The sequence below is a fragment of the Miscanthus floridulus genome, chromosome 3 (genome assembly GCF_019320115.1).
Source record: "Miscanthus floridulus cultivar M001 chromosome 3, ASM1932011v1, whole genome shotgun sequence".
NCBI lineage: Eukaryota > Viridiplantae > Streptophyta > Magnoliopsida > Poales > Poaceae > Miscanthus > Miscanthus floridulus.
This window is the reverse complement of record NC_089582.1, coordinates 144,449,241-144,472,762: the sequence shown is the minus strand read 5'-3', so window position 1 is coordinate 144,472,762 and position 23,522 is coordinate 144,449,241. Positions and strand designations below refer to the sequence as shown.

The following is a 23,522-nucleotide window of genomic DNA, read 5'->3' as shown; positions in this document are numbered from 1 at the left end:
AGTTCGCTTCCGCTCCCTAGTCCAAATCCTACCATTTCCAACATCTAAAAAATCCCTATTCCTACTCGAATCCATATGGACTTAAAAAATTCCGTGAGAAAAAAAAGAAGGAAAAAAGATAAACAAGGGGTATTATAGTTATTTCATTCATTTGCCTCATCGTGTGAAAATAGCTCAGCTTCAATAAGAAAGCCGCTCATGAATAAAAAAACGATTTAAGTGGTGAAGCTGAGCTATGTCAAACTGCTTTAGTAAATTAGTAATAAAAATAAAAAAGGAGAAAGACGAGGAATGAAGGGGATGGGAGCTACCGACCGGTGCGTGGCAGCGTGGGGAGGCCAGGCTGTGGCGAGCCAACTGTGCGCGGCTGGCGGGGACAGGGCCCCAACTGTGCGCGCCACGCTTTTCCCGGAGGGACAGCAACACAACAAGCAGCCGCAACCCGCAAGTGCACGCCCCTGGCTGCCTGCGATTGCGCTTGCGCTGCGGGCGGCCCCCACCCCAGGGTGCCTCAATGCAAAATATATGGAGTACATATATATAATGGGCAGGCAAAAAGGGAAAAGGCGTGCTAGAGGCTAGACGACGACGACGACGACTTGAACACAACAAACAACATGTCTCTGCCTTCAACATGACTTGGTCGCCCTCGCTCTTCTTTCTTTTTCTCATAAGAAAAAGATAGATTTTTAGCATCAGTGCGGTTCGGTAAAGCAAGGACACAGCATACATCGTTAGTACGTTCTTCTGCCTTTCCGACGATCCAGTATGTAATGTAAGCTGCCCGCATTTCAAACGAGGCCCGAGTAGTGCGCGCGTCAACTGGCTGGATTTTGGACATGCATGTAAATCCGATCCTGACCAGTGCAATGTGAAACCTCGCCCTTGTTTAGTTCACCAAAAATCCCAACTTTTGCACTATGCAAAAAGAAGATTCTCCGTCACATCAAACTTGCGGTACATGCATGGAGTACTAAATGTTGATGAAATCAAAAACTAATTGCACAGTTTGGTTGTACTTTGCGAGACGAACGTTTTGAGCCTAATTAGTCAACGATTGGACAATTATTACCAAATAAAAACGAAACGCTACAGCGCGCGACAGTACCAACCGAATTCTGCCGGCGCCAACTCTGGGGTGAACTAAACGGGCCCCTCTTTTTCCTCAGAGATTCAACGACATGGCCGGCCGGCCCCATGTATGTTTGAATCTTAGGATGCTTTCATTCGTTTCAAACTTTGTGGCCATTACTCACCTACCCAGGAATGAAGAATACTATAAAATATATACCGCTTCCTTAACTTGCTTCATCAAACCATATACTGCATATATGTTCTCCAAAATGTTAATAAATAAACAGGAAGAAAACAATAATGTACTCCATGGATGGCAGTAATAATCTGGACGACAGCAAGGTATTATTCAATTCAATTCAAATACGAAAAGGTCGATCGCTCGCAGAGTCGCAGTCGCAGCCTTCCTCTGCTTCTGCTGTTGCCCAGCAGCACCCAACAGCTATCTATCTATCTATATAAACCCGGCGACGGCGGCGGCAAGGCGTACTACTACGCCATTGCGGCCTCCTGCCTCCTCGTCCACCAAAGGTCGCGGGGCAGCTAGCAGCTGCCTGCCTGCTTCTTCTTCTTCCACGCCGGTGTGCCGCCCGGCCATCCACCGCGCGCCATGACGTGGTGGCCGTGGCCGTGGTCGTGGCAAGCGACCGCGCTCGCCGCCGCGGCGTGGCTGTGCCTCCACCTAGCCGTGGCGCGGCTCATGGAGGCGCTGTGGTGGCGGCCGCGCCGGCTGGAGCGCCACTTCGCGCACCACGGCGTGCGCGGGCCGGGCTACCGCTTCTTCTTCGGCAGCTCCATCGAGCTCATCCGCCTCATGGTGGACGCCTCCTCCCGCCCCGCGCCGCCCCAAGCGCCGCACGACGTCCTCCCCAGGGTGCTCGCCTTCTACCACCATTGGAGGAAGCTCTACGGTACGGTAATTTCCATGCATCTTCATCAATCAATCCAGCTCTTTGCTTACGAACTGAGATTGATCGTCTCTGGATCAAATTTGGATCATTCCTAACTAGCTACTGCCTTGACACTTTTCTTCGAAACCTTTTTATTTTCTTTGTCGTCGTCGTTATGGTTTCTTTGTGTTTTTTTTTTCGGACAAGCCAAAAACAAAAATCAACGGTGCAACTTTACAGGTTTACTAGTTCCAACTTCACATGAATGAAACTTAAACAAGAAAAGAAAAGCGTGCATTTGCGCGTATACATATACAAATATATATATATACATATAATTAAAAGAGTGGACGCTCACGCGTAAACCGCAGGAAAGGAGGGGACATGCTTCCATGCTTTTGCAAATAGAAACAAGAGCACAAATTCTAAACTATGCTCGATTAGGTGACCTTCATTTCATTTCAATTTCACTTTGGTACTACTGTATCCTACCTATATTCCTATATATCCTACCACCACTACTTGCCTCCATCACTTTTGGTACTAGTGATGACAGCAAGCTATAGCTAACAAATTCGTCTGCAAATTAAAAACCGCCTCCCAAGTCAAACCTTGGCTGTGTATGTACGTTGTCAGCAAGTATATGATCCATCCATCTCTCCACCAGGCTGTCAATGCATGCAGCAGGTCAATGATAATAATGCGAGTAGATTAACAACGGCCCGGTAATCTTAAGAGATTAGCTACATATGAGCCGGATGTGTGTGTGTGTGTGTGTGTGTGTGTGTGTGTGTGTGTGTGTGTGTGTGTGTGTGTGTGTGTGTGTGAGAGAGAGAGAGAGAGAGAGAGAGAGAGCCGGTAATCTTAAGAGATTAGCTACACACACACATATGTAGATCCATCCGTCCGGCAATCCAGAGGTAGAGGCAGAGCACATGCATGCCTTCATGCTTGCTTGCTTTGTGCTTCGTTCAGCTGCTCTCTCTGCATATGGTCACAACATGCATATATATATATATATATATATGACATTGCCAGATATACAGCATGCATTTCAGTTGAGAATCCAAAACAGTTGCATGCAGTTGGTTACTCGCTGTTGAGGCGATTAGTTTATGCTAACCTTTGCGGCGATCGATGATAATTCCCGCTGTTTTTCAACGGTATGTGGAGTATAGTATGGAAAGGACAACCCTAGCTAGCTATAGAGGCAAGCATCTGCGTTTGATCCAAGTGGTGGACAACGAATCTTGTTTGTTGGTCAGTTAATGAATTTGTGTGATTTGTCCACATGAAAACACTCAAGTTAAGTGCTGGCTTAGCTTCGCTCCACGGCAACCCGGCCAGTAGAGCTAGAGATCATTGCACTTGCCTTGCCATGCATGGTATCACATGCGTTAATGCCGCCTGCTTGATTCGACCTTGCATGATGATTAATTTCATATATCAACTTGCATGGTTTGATCAAAACTTGAGATATGTGCCAACAATTCGAGCGAAGTGTGTGCTTGATTTTGTCAAAAATATTACTAGACGACGCTTATTATTTATATACATTCATACAGTACACATGATGAAAAACTAGCATATCGTACTGGTAAAACGTGTGTATACACACACACACACACACACACACACACACACACACATATATATATATATATATATATAGGGAGAGGCTATTCAGTAGCCGGCTACAAAATAAGTTATTCTGTAGCCACCTTCATTTACTATAATTTTATATACTAATTTACCATAATATAAATACATATTTACGATAGTTGGGTTACTATAACACATGGGGATATTTACCATAACGTTATATTAAACCACTTAGTAAGGAGTTACTATAATCTCGTAAAATAACATAGTAATTATCGTAACTCAAAGTGGCTACAGAATAAGTTATTCTGTAGCCAGCTACAGGATAGTAGTTCTATATATATATATATATATATATATATATATATATATATATATATATATATAGGGAGAGGCTATTCAGTAGCCAGCTACAGAATAAGTTATTCTGTAGCCACCTCTATTTACCATAATTTTATATACTAATTTACCATAATGTCAATATATATTTACTATAGTTGGGTTACTATAACACACGGGGATATTTACCATAACGTTATAGTAAACCACTTAGTAAGGAGTTACTATAATCTCATAAATTAATATAGTAATTATCGTAACTCAAAGTGGCTACAGAATAAGTTATTTTGTAGCCAGCTACAGAGTAGTAGTTCTATATATATATATATATATATATATATATATATATATATATATATATATATATATATATATATATATATAGAGAGAGAGAGAGAGAGAGAGAGAGAGAGAGAGATAGAGAGATAGAGAGAGAGAGAGAGTGTTAAATGCACCAGAGGTCCATTAACTTGTGAGGAGGTTTCGGTTAGGTCCATCAACTTTCAAAGTGATTTTTTGGGTCCATAAACTTTGTATACCGCATCACTTAGATCCATATCCCGCCACGCGGGCTTCTCATGCTGACGTGGCATGTTAACATGTCCTTCTGAAGCAGCTCTTGGCAATGCATTTTGTCAAACAGCTTGTGGACGAGCGCCACTGCCTCGGCGCCGAACATTGGATGCACATGGGGTCACCGCGCGCCTGCTGCTCGAAGTACCAGAACGCGTTCACGATGCGGTCCGACGGCGTCGGGTTCCCGCTGCTGTTGGACGACCTCGTGCTCTTCCGGTGGGGCTTCAGCACGGACGTGGCGCGGCCGACGAGCTCCGTGAGGTGGAGCACGATGAGCGACATGGGCGAGTCGCGGGAGGAGCCCGACGCCTCCAGCAGGTCGATCAACGGCGTCGCGTGGTCCTCGCTGTAGAGGCAGGTGAGCACGCGGAGTTTGACACTGAGCCGCGCGTGCTCTAGCAACCGCCGCTTCGCCCGCGCGAACTGCCTCGACGGGTAGTGCTCCGCCGTCGCCTTCATGGTGTCGCCCCAGTTGTTGATGGCGGCCACCTCCACGATGCCCCGGATGTTGAGCATGAGCGCCAGCACGATGGTGTCCCGGAACGGCATGGTGAAGAAGAGCCCTGCGGCGACGCAGCCGACGAGCTTGCCCGACACGCAGAGCGCCACAAACAGCTCCAGCGCGCACCACTTCTCCGACGCCTCGGACCTGGTGAACTCGGCGAGGTCGGTGCGGTAGCCAAAGAGCGCCATGTAGACGGGCAGGAAGAGCGCGATGAAGGAGTCGAGGCGCTTCGTCATGGTGGCACCGATGGTCCTGCCATGGCCAGGCAGCTGATGGTCCTGTACCCGTACGTGCTATGGATAACCACGTTCTCCTCCGACAGCGTCACCTACATGCCGTCGAACAGCAGCGTCACGGGCGGCCACGCCACGGTGGTGGTGTTGAAGCACGTGTGGTGTTGAAGCACGTGTCGAACCCTCCCAGCGAGGACACGGGCGCGTCGACGCGGCGCCGGACCCCTGCTGAGGCTGGGCGCAATGCGCTCGCTGGTCCACCTCGACGTGAGCGGGAACGCGCTGTCGGGCTCGCTGCTCGGCGCGCCGGGGACGGTGTCGCCGTCGCCCAGAAGTTGTTTGACAAAATGCATTACCAAGAGCTGCTTCAGAAGGATATGTCAGCAGGCCACGTCAGCGTGAGAAGCCCGCGTAGCAGGATATGGACCTAAGTGATACGGCATACAAAGTTTATGGACCCAAAAAGTCATTTTAGAAGTTGATGGACCTAACCGAAACCTCCTCACAAGTTAATAGAACTTTGGTGCATTTAACTTATATATATATATATATATATATATATATATATATATATATATATATATATATATATATATATATATATATATATATATATATATATATATATATATGCGCATGCATGCAAATTAATTTATGCAAATGTATATATGCGTGCAGGTCCGATGCATCTGATTTGGTTCGGGAGGACGCCGCGTCTGGTCGTGAGCTCGCCGGAGCTGATCCGGGAGGTGCTGCTGTCGCGATCGGAGCATTTCGACCGGTACGAGGCGCACCCGCTGATCCGCCAGTTCGAGGGCCTCGGCCTCAGCAACCTCCACGGCGACGAGTGGGCGCGCCGCCGCAAGATTCTTACGCCCGCCTTCAACGCCGAGAACCTCAAGCTGCTCGCGCCCTTCGTCGCCGACACGGTGCAGCGGATGCTGGAGGAGCGCGTGCTGCTACCGTCGTCATCGGCGGCGGGCGGGTCCGGCGAGGTGGAGGTGGACGTGGCGGAGTGGTACCAGCGGCTGCCGAAGGAGGCCATCACCGTCGCCACGTTCGGCCGCAACAGCGACGAGGGCAGCGCCGTGTTCCGGCTGCAGGCCGAGCATGCCAGCTACGCCACCGAGGCGCACAGCAAGGTCTTCATCCCGGGCTACAGGTTCCTGCCCACCAGGAGGAACAGGCGCGTGTGGCAGCTCGGCAGGGAGATCAGGAGCCTCCTGGCCAAGCTCGTCGCCGACCTGCAGAGCGGCGGCGAGGACCACCGACACCGGGGCCGGGACCACGGGCGCGCCGGCGGCATGAGGGACTTCATGAGCTTCATGGCCCCGGCCATGACGGCGGACGAGATCATCGAGGAGTCCAAGAATTTCTTCTTCGCCGGACTGGAGACGCTGACCAGCCTCCTCACCTGGGCCACCGTCGCGCTCGCCATGCATCCGGAGTGGCAGGACCGCGCTCGCCGGGAGGTCCTCGAAGTCTGCGGCCGCCGGGGCGTCCCCACCAAGGACCACCTCCCCAGGCTCAGGACGCTCGGGATGGTCGTGAACGAGACGCTCAGGCTCTACCCGCCGGCGGTGGCCACCATCCGGAAGGCGAAGCGGGTCGTGGAGCTCGGCGGCTGCGTCGTGCCGGCGGGCACGGAGGTCATGATTCCCATCATGGCCGTGCACCACGACGCCGACGTGTGGGGCGCTGACGCCACGGAATTCAACCCCGCGCGCTTCGCGGACGACGGCGGCGACCGCCGGCCGCGGCAGCAGATGGCGTTCATGCCGTTCGGCGGCGGCGTGCGGGTGTGCATCGGCCAGTACCTGGCGCTCATGGAGGCCAAGATCGCCTTGGCCATGGTGCTGCAGCGCTGCCAGTTCCGGCTGTCGCCGTCGTACGTGCACGCGCCGAGGGTGCTCATGATACTCAACCCGCAGCACGGCGCGCCGGTCATCTTCCGGCCGTTGTGACACGTCATTCCAGCCAGACATCTCGCAGCTCAGCTCAGAAATCCAAATCGATTGGATTCAATTCCTTCCTTCCTTCCTGTAAATTATCATCCCCCATTACCAATTGCAAATATATAAAGTATACCATACGACAGGTATCAGATATAGAAAGGATAGAAAAAAAGTTTCTAGATGTTATTTTTCACTCGTATTCGTTCGTATACGTATTTGGCCTTGAGAATTTGAGCTGTATAGTGTGTCCTGTGCCCTGAATCTCACGTAAAAGTTGTCAAGAATTTGCAAATGTTAGGCATCAAAATTCAAAATATACTACATGACAAGTGAACCCAACAATTCACTTATGGACAGCTGAACGCCGGAAGCGCCACGGACTGCAACAGGAGGCGCCGTGCGCTTTGTGCGACCAGCATGATGAGACCACGAACCACCTCCTGTGCTCGTGCGTCTACACGCGGGAGGTCTGGTTCCGCCTGCTACAGCCGGTCGCCTATCATGGCCTCGCGCCGCAGGATGCCTCAACCCTGCTCGATTGGTGGCAGCGCGGACGTTTGTGTCTGCCACGGAACCTCAGGAGATGGTGCTGCTGGTGACTTGGGGACTCTGGAAGGAGCGGAACCGGCGAACTTTCGATCACAAGTCAAGGACACCGACACAGCTGATCGCCATGGTCCTGGATGAAGCGGATGCTTGGATCGGCGACGGGTACGGGAGTCTGGCGTCGATCACCGCTCAGGTTATTTGACCTACGCGGCCAACTCCTAGACGCAACGTCGCGCCAATCGTTACTTAGTTAGTACAACCGTTATTCTCCATCGCCTGACGGTGATCTGTGCCCAGTGTGCGCCCCTGGTCCTAAACGGCGAAGGCTACGGAGCTTGTAATGTTTCCCAATTCCACTTAACGAAGCACGTGCTATAGCACGCTTTCGAAAAAAAGTGAACCCAATTCAAATGCCAGACACTCTCACCACAATTCTTAATGGTATCAACACCACAACATAATGCAGATTATTCCTGTTGCGAATTTTGCTACAGTGTATCAGCGTCGCGTCAACAAATTTCTGATAGGGATGCTAAGTGTTCTCACGGAGAATGCAATTTGTAGCCAAACTTTTTCCATATATATGAAAGACAAGCTCTATACAGGGCATAATATTACACAGGAAGAATCTCTTCAAAATATTGAGGGGAGAAAGGGGTTGACTTTTCCTCTACATCAACATCAACATCAAGGATATGTTTGAATTTCCCGAGGGTTTATACTGACAACCGCACAAGCTTCTCGATCTCTTTGATAATTAGATCTCTCTCCTCATCAAGTTGTTCATCTTCACCTGCCAAATGGGACACATTATTAGCGCTCCAATGTGCATCTCTCAGAAATCTTAACATCGAGTTCCAGTTATGATATTTGGTTACTCTATTACTAGCATCACAATTGCTTGGTCACAGAATAGGGCTAGGGTTAAGTTGGAAGTCGCAATACATTACCTTTGCTTGTGGGGAGATTGTGGAGTAGCTTCAACAGTTCTCTGTGATTGTCAACCAAAACCTGAATAATCTCACGAGGCTTGTTTGGATTGGCAACAAATACCTGCATCCATGTAGTGAAAATGAACCTCCAAAAAATGGTAACAGTAGTGTTCACATTAAGTTATGATTAATTAAAAACAACAGCTAATCCAACTTAAAATTTCAAAACCCGAGCAAGGCCCGATCGAGTGTGAAGCCACCGAAAGGGTAAACGTATGAAACTTTCAAGTGTGCAACTTATTACCTTAAAAATGTGGAAGGAACATATCCTGATATTTTTGCTTGAATCCTACAAAAGACACCAGTTAGTACTTAGTAGAGGCATTAAAAAAAGATGTGTATAGGCATGAAAAGATCGCACTAGTTATGAAGATGAAAACAAACTATCTATGACTAGTCTGTGTTGTTTTCATCACTTAGTTGTCATAAAAGGAGAAAATCTGTAGCACTGGTTTCTTGCAAGTGTGTATATTTGAACTACTTTTGTATTAGATAGAAACTAAGAAAACTGCTCGAATACACACTGTTAGACACAAGATGACTGGTACCCAAGCAGTACATAAATAGCTCGGAGGAATAAAATGATAGTGTTCAACATGAATAATGGTGCTATGCATTTTAACTATAAACAGAAAGCCATTTAGATCTGGATGGCTGGATCTCTGGTAGTCACTAAAGAACAATTGCAAGAGTATAGTTGTGTACGTATATCTTAGCCTCTCAGGATGACCTTTGCTTGGCAAGATATCCAAAAGCCAGTAAAAGAAAGCAGGATCTCTCATGTATTGTGCTAATAACAACCACCATTATTTTCACTAGATAATGGCACTAGAATGTCATAACTACTTGTATGAAAAATCAAGAAACAGAGGAAGTGAGAAGGGTGATCAATATCATTGCTGATTCATTTAAATATAAGCAGGGAACTTATAACTAATACTCTAATACCTTCAGAAGACCCATCATAATGTTTAAGTAACGAACTTCCAAAATGTAACGCTTCATTATTTGAGCATTTGGGGCCTCCAACAGAAACTCTGAAAGAAACTGGCATGCCGCAGAGTGCTTTTAAGCATCATATTTTTGTACCCTACAAGAAATTGCAATTTAAATAGTCTAACCTTCACTGATTGTCTTCGTGTCACATAATTAGTTGAAGATAAAAGTTTTGTGTAGAGTCCAAAAAACTGCACATGTTTACAATGGATGAGTGCTTCAAAACTTTAGCAATACAAAAGGCAAAAGGTGGCATGGAGGAAGATACAAAGTACAAGGAACAAGGTAGAGGAAAACTACTGGCCCTCTTATTTATTTGGAATAAACATTAAAATTATGGATTTCATTCATTCTACAGAAAGGTATCATTTGGCTGACCTGTTCATAATGTGAGCTCAGAAATTCAGAGACTTGATCTTCATGTTTGGTTAGCAAATCCTGCAAATATCTTGCCAACAGCAAACATCAATCCTGAAGAAGCAAACATAAAGCCATTTTTTTATTTAAAAAAAAATCAAATTGACAAGATTAGATTTACCTTGAAGGTGTTCAGAGCGTCAGAAGCAATATCGAAGTTTGGCAATTCAACATACTGGAAAAACAACTCGAAGCTACTTGACTCCAATATATATCTGAAAGAGCACTACAAAATCAAATGTATGAAAAATTAATCATTAGCATAATTAACTAAATCATCTATTTGTTGTTTGCTTTAGTTTTATTGCAAAATCTAACATCTGCATACTGCAGAGTACATTTGCATGTCTGCTTGTTTTGGTCATTATATTATGTACTATATCTGTCCATGCATGCAACTACAGAGGGTCAGAGGCTCTAAAAGAACAGACATGTCAGGCGAAGGCATATATGCTGGAAACTGTATGCTATTGCAGAGCCACTAAGAAAAGAAAATATAGTTGAACAAATAATCCAAGCCTTACTTTGCAAGTGTCGGATATTTTATGCATTCTCGCAACATGTTCCCACAATTCAACGCAACTTCCAAGTTCTTGTAGCTGGTAGAACATAGTTAAATCAATCAAGCACAAGAGTATTACAATGGCATATACTACAGGAGCAGTACATAAAACACACAAAATAATGCAAGTACAAGTTGTAAAATTATCGCATATATCACAGGTGCATTTCATAAACAAACACCCAAAAAAAAAATACAACTATGCAAGTATATATAAGCAGTAAAAATAAATAGGTACATGAAGCAAGCAAACATCAATATATTTCTGCAATTGCATTCCCACCAAAAAAACGAATCAGCATGCTCCAACTCGTTGTGTTCCATTCTAATTCATAACTTGAGAAATAGGCCTTACCAAACAACAAGGAAATCCAAAAGATCTAAATGATTTTCAATATACTGGACACAACAATGGCCTTCATCAACCTTCTGTCTCAACAAAATACACCAGCAGTGGACAAGATCCTTTCTAGCCTGCAACATAGAACCAATAAGGCTAATAACACAGTGAAAAAAAAGGTTATCACATTCAATTTGTGAATATAACATACCTCCCAACCCAAGGAAGGAAGATTCTGAACAAAGAGGGAAAGAACACCCTCCTTGCAAATCTCAAGGGCTATCTGCAGAACCTGCTCTTGATTTGGTTCTACTTCTCCATCACCAGCAAGTGTATGCCTCAACGTAAGTAAGTTTTTCTCAGAATCCTCGAGAGCCTAACAGGAGCATACACAAATTCATGAGCAACATGATTTTTGTACCATGGTGTTCACTGTTCAGTGCACAAGAATTCTATACGGGGGCAACACATCAATCAGAGAACAACCAAAACTGTAAATTAAATAAGTAAACATGTGCTCGCTTAAAGCAGGGTCAACATACATCTCCGTTTCTGTGAGAACAGTGTTAAAAAGAACATGAACAGAAGTACAGATTTATAGTTGATCTGGCTCTTGTAGTTGTTGTATGTCAAAACTCAATACTATGTTGCAAACAGATCCCAACTGCTAACTTATACATTTGATGAACAAGACAAATTGTCCTCTCACTGTCATGATTACTAACTTGATAACTACATCAAACAAATGAGTGAAATCTACTCAATCAATGTACACTTGTATACTTCTCGCAAAAAGGGTATGTTTGTATACCTATAGAACAAATCTCCATGACACAACAGGTAGAAACAAACTTTTAGATCCGGTTAATTTTTTCGATTTAATTCACCTCATCAACATAAATGCCTTTACCGCCACTAACATGGATGCAAAAATATGCAATCCAGTGACAATTGCAACCTCACAGGCCCCATTATGATCCACTAGTCAGTGGTTTTCTTAAGCTTTGAGCGACAGGCTAAAGAGACAGACGAACCACCCAAAACCATCCCTGACAATTAACAAATTATCAGGCATTTCCCCGACCAATACCAGCACAGTCTCTACTTCCAGTTGCCAAGCAAAATTCGTCAACTACCAGAGAACTGGAGTACTGTCAGTCTGTCACCGACATCAGGGAGTCTACCAAAAAAAAAACGCGATGGATCCAGGGACTCCGCACAAGTCCACAAACAAAGCAACTTAACCTCGTTGACAGCACCCAAAATGACGAGACGCTAGCGGCGAGCCTGCACGGGCGGATCGGGCCCGGGCGGGCCACGGAGCGGATGGGAATGCGGGAGCAAGATGCTGGAGGGCCGCGCGTATACCTTGGCGCCGATCTTGGTGTCGAGGGCAACGAGGGAGTCCTTGATGGAGCGGGCGATCTCCTGCGGCGACGGGCGCTGCCGCGTCGCGGCCCGGAAGAAGAAGGACATCTCGCCGCTGGCCGGCGGAAATCCAGATGGAATCGGGGGGCGAGCTCTTCTCAGTCTGTCAGTCTCGTCGGCTCGTAGCCTGACGAAGACGACTTGGGGTTCCCGTCTCTAATCGGTGGTCGCGTAAACTTTGTGGTATCTGTTTGTTCACTCCTGTTGAAGGCGTACGCTAACTAGAGACACCTTACTTTTTTTGTAAAAGGAAAATGGAGTGAAATGTACTACGGTTGTTTTTGTCCATAGTAGACTCTAAAAACGGAAATGTAGGTACTTCAAATTTCTAACCATTTGTAAATAAATAAAGTGGTTTATTTTAGGTCCAATTATGAATTTAGATTCTCACATGGAGTGAACCTCCTGGGACCTAAATCCTCGCTCCGAGAGCTTATGGGCAAGACAAGAATCTTGAACACAGTTGCTTCATAAAAATCGTGATGAATGGATTCAATTTTATAGAGAAAATATAGGGTTCATAAACAAATACCCATGTTGTACATGAAGCGATTCAATTTTATATGAAAATGGAATAAAAAATTATAGGGAAAATATAGGGTTCAAAGATAAATAATTGTGTTTCAAACAAGGTTTTAAGAACTCACAATGTGTTTCACTATTTTTTCCCATGTGACCAAGAGCAACATTTTACAACAACACGGACAATATCATTACTATGGATTAAATACAAAAGAAAACACCAACTGGAGACCAAGTATGTATTGATGCGGGACCCACAGGATACACCGCAAGGAAGAGAGGGGATCTAGTTTGATTAGGATTCCTCCCAAATCCTAGTAGTAATACTACCCTGTAATCCTACTATGAATCTACATTGTAAACCGACTAGGACTCTAGTCTCCTGACTATATAAAGGAGGGCAGAGCTCCTTAGAGCAGAAGAGGGTTAGAGGGGGACAACACAACACTTTACAATTAATCCAACGCAAAGGCTAACGCCGACTGGATGTAGGGCTATTACTCGATCACGGTCGAGGGCCCGAACCAGGATAAATCGACTGTCTCTTGCGTTTATCGTCGAGTTCTGCATACGCTGAAGCCCGAACAAACTACCCCGGGTACCCCCGTGGCAGGCTATCGGTGGCGAAACATCGACAGCTGGCGCGCCAGGTAGGGGCTTTCGGCGAAACTGCATCCGAGAGCTCGACGGACCTCGACAACATGATCTTCCCGATGGGATCAACCTTCATCTTCGGTTCATGGATCTGCGAGGCAGATGATGATAGCAAGCTCCAAAGCCATCTCCTTGAAGATTCGGATCACCATGAAGACCTTTCTATTTCAGCGACTATGACGGATCAACTCGCCGAAAGATTCGCGCAGCTCGTGATGACCGATCCAACTCAGATTTTGCGGCTTTGCGCATCCAACTCAAACTCAGGCTCCGCATCCGAGACGGAGTCCTACCCGAGTTCTTTTGAGAGGCCAAGTTCTTTTTCGGTAGGGTTCCAGAACGCGGTTTCGGCCTATCAAGAATACAACTCGGAGTACACTCAGAATCCTTTCAAGAAGTCGAGTCCTTTTCCATTCGAACTCCACAAAATGGCAAAGTCTTATCAGGCACGGCCCGAAGGATCCCTCGATCCGGTGCTTAGAATGCCACTGAAAGGAGCTCAGCAAGGCCTGGTATTAACTATAACATCTCAAAACTACATCGTCCACTGGCCAGGTTCTGTTCCTGAGGAGAGCGAAACTCGACTAGTCGGCACGACGACGACAGCGGTTCTACCCTACCAAGAAGGAGACTCAATCTATGACCTTGAAGCCTCTACTAAAGTTGTCAGTGACTCCGACAGTATGGAAGCCAACGTCGATAACAGAACAATTCACGCACGAGAAGTATTCATGGTTCGCCGTCCTCGATCACCATTGGTCCCCCCAGAAGCACCCGACATCAAGTCATCAGATGAATCTGAGTCCAACATATCACCCTTTATCTAGGGGCACGATGGTGAGACTGAGAATCAGAAGCAAGCTAGAGAAAGAAGAAACAAATTGAAACAAGGACGCCAACGCCGTGCTAGGCAGCGCAAGGAAGCTTGGATCAAATATGAGTCAAATCTGGCCGAGTACAATAGAAGAAAATCAGAACAAAAAGTAGAAGAAAGACGCGCGGCGAATACACCCTACAATAGGATCCGAGAAGCACTAGAAGAACTCGGAGCGACCTCACTTCCTGGTGAAAAACAGGAACAACTCCGGGACCTTCTCCGGTCAACGATCCTAAGGGTACACGATGAAGAGACCCGCTCAAGACTACCTGCCAGGTCAACATCTCATAGGAAGGAAGATCAAAATCAAAGGAGGTCTGCTTTCGAGAGACTTGGACCAAGTGGGAGTCACAATAGAGAAAGTAGAAGGGACCATAGTCAAAACTACCAAGTCGAACAACCAAGGAAGATCAGAAGTGAAGCATCCATTTAGACATCCCCGTAGAACTACTCTCGCCAAAACGACAGTTGGCAGGAAGGAGGTGCCGAATCAGAATACAAAGAAGCTGAAACGCACGATAGATTCTCCTGTTTTGCGAACAGATTTGCTTCAATGCGACTACCTCACAAGTTCAAGTCATCCAACCACTCTAAATATGATGGCAAGACCGAACCAAGGCAGTGGCTCAGGATTTACTCGTAGTCGATTGAACTAGCCGGAGGAGACGACAACATCAAGACCTTGTTCTTTCCCATGGCCCTAGAAACCATGCCCCTCCAATGGTTCGATAAATTAAATCCAGGGTCAATCAAAAATTGGGAGGACTTGCAAAGAGTTTTCTGTGAAAATTTCGCGGGTATCATTACGCACCCCATCACCCACGCAGAATTAAAAGGACTCAAGCAGAAAGGAGGCGAAAGTCTCAGAGATTACTATCGATGATTTGACGAACTACGTGCTTAAGTACATGACATCACCGAACGAGAAGTAATTGAAGCTTTCTCTCACGGAATCATGGCTAGGTGGCAATTTCAGGACTTCTGCAAAGAAAATCCGAGAAACAATAAAGAATTCAGACGCACAATAGAAAAGATGAGAGAAGACACGAGAGAGGTTCCCGGATAGAAACAACCGAGACAACCCGGACAAGCAAAATTATCGAAACATCGACAGCTGGCGCGTACAAGTTGATAACTGAAGATGAAAAAGAAGTCAACAATACATGGCACATCAGTCAACTAAGAAGATTCTACGCATGAAAATAACTCAAGGAAGAATATATATACAAGCCACAATAGATCAACGTTCATGATCAATAAAGATGGTGTTCCTCGATAACATATGTCTTAGTATGGCTTTCCTCCAGTTGTTTTCACTGAGCATACCGGCCGGGAGCAAAAGAGCTAAAAAGATGCTTGAGCCCGCCGATGAGGGTAGCTAATAAGCTAATACCCGAACCAAAAAGCAAAATGGCTGAAATTATGCATGAGCATATCGGCCGAGAGCAAAAGAGCTAAAAAAGATGCTTAAGCCCGCCGATGAGGGTAGCTAATAAGCTAACATCCGAACCAAAAAGTAAAATGGCTAAAATTATGTTTAAACATACCGACCGAGAGCAAAAGAGCTGAAAAGATGCTTGAGCCCGCCGATAAGGGTAGCTAATAAGCTAACACCCGAACCAAAAAGCAAAATGGCTGAAATTATGCCTAAGCATACCGGCCGAGAGCAAAAGGGCTAAAAAGATGCTTGAGCCCGCCGATGAGGGTAGCTAATAAGCTAACACCCAAACTAAAAAGCAAAATGGCTGAAATTATGCCTGAGCATACCGGCCGAGAGCAAAAGAGCTGAAAAGATGCTTGAGCCCGCCGATGAGGGTAGCTAATAAGCTAACACCCGAACCAAAAAGCAAAATGGTTGAAATTATGCCTGAACATACCGGCCGAGAGCAAAAGAGCTGAAAAGATGCTTGAGCCTGCCGATGAGGATAACTAATAAGCTAACACCCGAACCAAAAAACAAATATAGCTGAAATTATGTCTGAGTATACCGACCGAGAGCAAAAGAGTTGAAAAGATGCTTGAGCCCGCCGATGAGGGTAGCTAATAAGCTAACACCCGAACCAAAAAGCAAAATGGCTGAAACAAGCCAGTTGTCTGACTACTCGTCACAATTTCTGACTACTTTGGCTGCGGTGACCAACTACTCAACAGCTCATGTCCAAGTACTCGCAAGTTGATGCTCGGGGCTACAACCATTGGGATCTCCTGAGCGCAAAATGTCAGGATCGCGCGTTGATTCTACCACGCGGCCGTCAATCAAGCTAAGTCATGGTTTAATATTTTTTCAAATATTCTTTAATCATCATATATCTCTGGATATTATCCATATGCCTTCGTGGCTCTACTACAGTTGATTTACCTGGGTCGCTGAGGCCTTAATCCGTGAAGCCTACTCGCCGAAAAGGGAACCATTTTCTAGACCACGTCATCAAATAAGGAGCTCGCCCACCACTGGTTGCCTTACTTGGCCACTACTTCGTTGGGTGAGACACATGCCCCATGCTGTCTTACTCGGTTGCTGCTCTAGAAGTCACCAGGACGTCCGACTACTCGGCCGCGGTGATCGACTACTCGGTTGGGGTGATCAACTACTCGACAGCTAAGGTCGACCTTGTTGCGGTGATTTGGAAATTCTAAGGTGGGGGTGATACGGGTCTTCGGTGAGGGGATTGCCCACCCAAAGCCTTTTGATGAATTATCTAGGTTGCCTTACTTGGATCGGATCATGGTCGAACGAGAAGATTTTGCGTCAGCAAGATGAGCACGAATATGAGGATGCACGTGCATATTTATATGTACTTTCTTTACTCAAGCGAAACAAAGGAAGAGGCATGACATACAGTAGCATGCAAGAAGACATCAAGCATGCAAGATAATTATGGAAAGTACTCGGTGGCGCAACTGTGTTGACTTGCAATGGTATATGGATAGCCTACTGCAGTTCGCGGGTTACTTGGATACACCCTTGAGAATGTCTATAAGATCCTACATATCCTCAGAAGAGGTTTTCAGTTCTTTGAACAACTCAGATTCAAGACCCTCCAACTTTTTGTTTTAAATAGCAAGAGAATCGGGGGCTACACTCAGTGAGTGCACTTTTTCTTCCGAAAAGCGCACATCACTCAGTAGACTTCTTCAAGACAGGAGTTTTCAAACAACATAAGATTCAAGACCCTCTAACTTTTTGTTCCAAATAGCAAGAGGCTCAGGAGCTACACTTAGTGAGTGCACTTTTTTCTTCGAAAAAGCGCATGTCACCAAGAAGACTTCTTCAAGACAGACCACTTTAAGGCTTCACGATAAAAAGAACCCGGACCGAGCTATATCCGAGTTCTTTTTTATAAAGAACCCGAGTATATGCTCGGGAGCCCTTCGACGAAGAATCAGAGCAATTTCAAGACAAGACCCTCCAGCTCCTTGTTCCAAATAGCAAGAGGCTCGGGGGCTATACCAAGATAGGAGTATTTTTTTTCTTCAAAAAAGCACACACCACTCGAAGATCCCAAGAAGCGCTACATGGTTTCACTCAAGAAAGCACTCGGACGACGCTTGTTCCTACTCGGGAAGACCTGAAGGAACAAGACGAAGCTTTCAGAGCTCAACCATGAAGTGCTCGGGGGCTTATCGATGCGGGACCCACAGGATACACCGCAAGGAAGAGAGGAGATCTAGTTTGATTAGGATTCCTCCCATATAATCCTAGTAGTAATACTACCCTATAATCCTACTATGACTCTACATTGTAAACCGACTAGGACTCTGGCCTCCTGACTATATAAAGGAGGGCAGGGCTCCTTAGAGCAGAAGAGGGTTAGAGGGGGACAACACAACACTTTACAATTAATCCAACGCAAAGGCTAATGCCGACTGGACGTAGGGCTATTACTCGATCACGGTCGAGGGCCCGAACCAGGATAAATCGATTGTCTCTTGCGTTTACCGTTGAGTTCTGCATACGCTGAAGCCCGAATAAACTGCCCCGGGTACCCCCGTGGCAGGCTATCGGTGGTGAAACATCGACAGTATGTACATAAATTTCATTGTGTTTGTTTTTTATCATTGTTTTCTCATGTTGCAGGAGTAGATTGTTGTTGGAAGAGTTTTGTTAGTTAGTAGTTGTTAGTTTGTTACTATTGTTTTCTATCATAAACCCCTTTTGGGGTTGTATTTTGTCCACTCTAAACCTTTTTATTAATATAATCAGTACTCCCTACATCCTAAAAGAATGCAATTCTTGAACAGTGTCATGTTTTAGTATATCAAGTTTGACCAATTATAAATAAACAAGTATAAATATTTATAATATAAAACAAATATCATTATATTAATTACGAAATGCATTTTCATAATAAATTAATTTAGAGTCGTAAATGTGAATACTATTTACTAGAAACTTGGTCAAATGTGAAGTACTTTAACTAGCACGCAACCCGTAGTTGCATCCTTTTAGGGACAGAGGTAGCACATCTTATACTTAGTTTGTTTAAAAAAGCAATATATACATCAGTACTCCATGTATCCTATCCAAGTAATTTTATAACCAAATAAGAAGTTTGGCAAAAGACTAATCTACCCCTCAATAGTTAGTTAGTTTAGTTGTTAACTTGCTTGATTTTCTAGTAAGCTATAACTTAAAAATGCATGTAATTGTTTTGGGCTACAATTACCTGAAAATTAGACAAATTCTCCCTTTAATTAGCTGGCTTTGCTTTTCTATATATATGTTATAGTAACAATAAAATAGTTTAATATCTAAAAAATCACAACTAAATCATTAATCAGAAAAAAATCAGAACTAATTCAAATTTCTTCTAAAAATAAGAGTTTTTGCCTTTTCATAGTTTTTCTATTTTAAAATGAATTAGGTATGAATTTTTGGAGTTTAAACAATATTTTTATTGTTTTTGGAAAAGATATATAGAGGTAAAATTAATTAATCCAATATATGAAACTAGCTAAAAATGCTAAATTTGTTTGGTTTCTGTAGTCCGTTCACCGTTGGTCAACGAGATATTTGGTTTATGATGAGTCCGATGACCAAAATAATACCTTGGTATAATAGTTTGTGGTAAAAAATTTTGACTTCTCCCTATGACAAATGAATGAACGAAGGGCAACATGGCTCTTGATTTTGCCTGTGTTTTCTCTGTGTGTGTGTTCAGTAGTACAATACTTTGATTTTGTTAGTGTCATACACTGTGTATCCCTTCGACTGCACACCACCCCCTAATCGATCTCTTTACAAATTAACAACACACCACCAGCCCGCCTGATGACCTATACAAACACGACGACGAAGGATCGATCGGATCGACGAACCCAATCAAAACGAGAGGAAGAGCGAGAGGTCTCGATCGAGACATGCACGACGACCATTATTCCCTCCGGCCGGCCTACACGTACGATTGATCATTCACGCATGCATCGAATCGATCTTCCTCCAACTCACCCCTCTCTTCGATCTCCTCTCATCAGTAATATACAATCCTTCGTCGTCGTTGAGCTCTCATCTTGATCGGAGTAGTTCTCGTCTGAATGATGCCCTATCTGCTCGCTGCTGTGTGCACGCACACGGCACACACCTCTTGGATTGGACCGTCGTCTCTCCCTCCTCGCCGTCGGCCGTCGTCGTCCCCCCGGTTCGATCGTTGACCCATGGCCGGCCGGCCATGATGCATTCCGGTATAGCTTAGCACGGACTGATCACACTACTACTCCTCCAGCGCGGTGGCCGCGGCCTTGTAGAGGTCGTAGGGCGCCCAGAGGTAGTCGACGGTGCAGGGCTTCCGTGCGTCGAGCCGGAGCCAGGGCTTGCCCTTGCCGCTCCAGTGAAGCAGGCTGATGGGGCCCGGGTGCAGGCTCCGGCACCTGCCCTCCACGTTGTCGCCGCCGAGCCCGTGCTGGTTCCAGCGGTGGTCGACGGGCCTGATGTCCCCGGCGAGCACCAGCAGGAACGGCGGCAGCGACCCCAGGTGGTAGATCCGCTTCCGCTTCTGCACCGACATCCACTCCTCCACCCGCCGGGTGTACCCGCCGCGGCGCCACCGCGCCACGTCCATGACCATCACTCCCGTGTTGAAGTAGCAGGGGCGGCGGCCCCGGAACGCGGCGCTCAGGTCCCCGTCCGACCAGAAGGCGTCGGTGAAGTACTTGGTGAAGTTGGCGTGGCAGTACTCGGGCGCCGCCACCACGTGGCGCGCGCCCAGGTCCACGGACCAGAGCTTGCGCACGTCGTCCACCACCACCACGTCGGAGTCGAGGTAGATGACCCGGCGCACGTCGGCGGGGAGCGTGTCGGCCAGGTAGATGCGCGCGTAGTTGAGCGGCTGGTCCAGCGCGTGGCGCACGGAGCGGGAGATGCGGCCGCGCACACGGGACGGGTCGAACCGGTGCACGCTCGGGTCAAGGTACGGGAACGTGGCGCAGATCGCCGCCAGCGGGTCCGGGTCGCCGTCGGTGGCGGGCGCGGCGGCGGCCAGGAAGTGGAACGCCACGTTCTCCGGGCACGCCGTGTGCTGCAGGATGGAGAAGACGGCCGCCATGGTGCCGCGCAGGTAGTTGGCGTCCAGCGTCATGGCGACGTCGACGCGGCCGTCGGGGGAGCCACGGGGCGGGCACTCGTCCCCGTTGCGGAACGCGGGCGCCTCGCGGAACGCCGGGGACGACGGCGGCGCGGACGACGATTGGAGGCGGAACACGTCCACCCGGATGCCCGACGCGGCGGCGGCCACGAGCAGGAGCAGCGCCAGGACCAGGAGGGGGGCCATCCTGCAGGCCCTCGCCATGGTGACCGCGCGCACCGGACCGGACCAACCCGACCGGGGGTGGTGGCAGACGTGGGAAGGGCGCCACGCCACCACCGCACGCCGGAGGTGTTTGTGGGTGGCGGGGCAGGGGAGGATAAAGTTGGTAGGGGAGGGGGCGGGCGGGACGCGCGCGCGGAGGGCAGGCAAGGTTGGTAGCGAGGGACGGACGGACGGACGGCGACGACGACGCCCTGCTAGCTGTGCGAGCCGCGCCTATGCTATACTTAGACGACAATGATCCATATCATCAGTAGGTGACGGCACATGCGCCAACGACTAACAATCATCAATCCCTGCGCTGCCAATCATCATCCATCTCCACATGCCTGCCTGCTTCTTGCTTGCAGCTAGCCTGCTTATCTATCTATCTGCTCGATCAGCCGCCGTGGGCTGCAAATGGACTGGGTCGTGTCTGCGCTGCGGCTGCTGCTGCCGGCGGCGTCCTGATTGGAGAGGAGAGGAGCCGCCGTGCCGTGGCCCGTGACAACAATGCTGGAGCTGGAGGGTGTCCGGATCGGTTTATATTTATACATGGGACGACGTGAGGCAGAGCGGAGGAGGAAGCGATGGGGATGGGAGGAGGAGGAAGACGGAGGACGGACGGACGTGTCGGCGAGCAGTCCGGCTTGCCGCTGCGCGTCCAATGCAAGGTCAAGGCCCGGGACAGGGGCTCCAGCTCCACCACCACGTATATGCATGTCTCAATCAAACCAACCTCTGAATTCTGTTGAGCCAGCTGCTCGTGACATGCGTGCGTGCATGTGCTGTTAGTTGCATTGCATTCCATGCGCTGCAGCCATTCCTCTCAATCAGCGGTTGTTGGAGGGTCGCCTCCTGGGGTTCCTCCCTAAAAAAATATTGCCAGCAGTTAATTGTACTTAAGGTTACTTTAGTACTTTTAGCTAGTCATTAACTCTAATTGACGTTCCATTTTCTTTAGCGCATGAAATTCACGATCTCAAGACCACGCCGCCGCCGCCGTCCGCGTCGCCGGCGCTCGCCTCCCTGAGTCGTCGTTGCTCCCGCCCGCTGTTCGACTTTAAACCTGCCACGGACATGCCGGCCGCCGCAAGGTGAACCTGAGGGCTCGGTACTTTTGCCTATCAAAGCCAAAGCGCATGGAGTGGTGGGGCTACTGGGAGGAGGCCGCCGATGTGATGGGTATCACCGTGGATGGCGGCATGGCGCAGCCCGGGCTGTGACTGACAAAATGAACCACCTGCACCCAACCATCCTGGAGAGGCAGCGAGCTCAATTGCAAGGTAGATTACGGTCAATCCCAACTCAGCAAATCGAGGTTCTTGGGGTTGTGTCTGGCAAGGCATTTGACGGTATCACCTCCTCGTAGTTCCACATGAGCCCGTGGCGATGAAGTCATACGCGTCCAGCAGCACGGGACGGTGCCCAAGCCACGGCGGAAGTCACGTAGGAATGAAAACGGTATGGATATTTTCCGATCGTATTCGAAACCGAATCCGTTTAGAGGGGTTGAGATCTGTCCGTATCCGAGTCTGGATATCCAACATCCGATACCGTATCCGTATCTGAATACTTAAATCGCATATTTATGATATCGATATACAATCGTATCCTATCCGACATAGTTGACACTATCCGTATTCGAATCTGAATCCGGACAAAAATATGAAAACAAATGTAATATCGGTGATATCCGTCCGTATCCGATCCGTTTTCATCCCTACATGTATGCGTGCAGGCGACACTAACGGTAATGAAGATGGAGAATCCCAATTACTATTATGTCCTTCCTATTAAATTAGAAACATGTTCCGGGCTCACTTATTTCAGGTTCCGGGCCGCCACTTAAGTTCTGTCTAATTGGTTCTTCCTATTTCAAAATTATTAGATCTTGCTAGACGAAGGGCTCTTATTATTTCCAAGCACCGTAAAAATTCACTATAGTTTAAGGTGAACTGTCTATGTCATCATATTTATCCTAATGGTAGCACATACTATTTATGTTTATTTTAAGTTAAGAGGAGTAGAAATATGCAATTTAGAATCACTTGCCCATGTGTTGAACATAACCTAATACGTATAGGAATCAGACTACGTATCATCGCTAGATGCAAGTTGTCATGACTTGTATGAGCACGGGGCATGAGTCTTGGTCACATACGAGATACGTAGGGCGCGATCCCTGACCCAATATGTATTGGAATCGGACTCCGTATTCATCATCAC

At 47.2% G+C, this 23,522-nt stretch overlaps 3 protein-coding genes across 3 annotated transcripts; 1 reads left to right on the top strand and 2 right to left on the bottom strand.

Annotated features, from left to right (window-relative positions):
• Positions 1-1,684: 1,684 nt before the first annotated feature.
• LOC136547364 (cytochrome P450 734A5-like) lies at positions 1,685-7,183 on the top strand. The gene is made up of 2 exons (XM_066539322.1): positions 1,685-1,985; positions 5,898-7,183. The coding sequence occupies exons 1-2, from the start codon at positions 1,685-1,687 to the stop codon at positions 7,181-7,183; spliced, it is 1,587 nt and encodes a 528-aa protein (XP_066395419.1).
• A 1,087-nt stretch (positions 7,184-8,270) lies between these two features.
• LOC136547365 (uncharacterized) lies at positions 8,271-12,650 on the bottom strand. The gene is made up of 11 exons (XM_066539323.1): positions 12,399-12,650; positions 11,242-11,406; positions 11,046-11,164; positions 10,653-10,727; positions 10,250-10,343; positions 10,090-10,149; positions 9,837-9,902; positions 9,664-9,762; positions 8,960-9,004; positions 8,674-8,776; positions 8,271-8,516 (listed from the first exon to the last, which is right to left on the bottom strand). Exons 1-11 carry the CDS (start codon positions 12,504-12,506, stop codon positions 8,440-8,442), a joined length of 1,011 nt encoding a protein of 336 aa, XP_066395420.1. The 5' UTR covers positions 12,507-12,650; the 3' UTR covers positions 8,271-8,439.
• Positions 12,651-19,659: 7,009 nt separating this feature from the next.
• Positions 19,660-21,426, bottom strand: LOC136547363 (probable galacturonosyltransferase-like 4). The gene has a single exon (XM_066539321.1). It carries the CDS (start codon positions 21,294-21,296, stop codon positions 20,223-20,225), a length of 1,074 nt encoding a protein of 357 aa, XP_066395418.1. The 5' UTR covers positions 21,297-21,426; the 3' UTR covers positions 19,660-20,222.
• Positions 21,427-23,522: the final 2,096 nt, after the last annotated feature.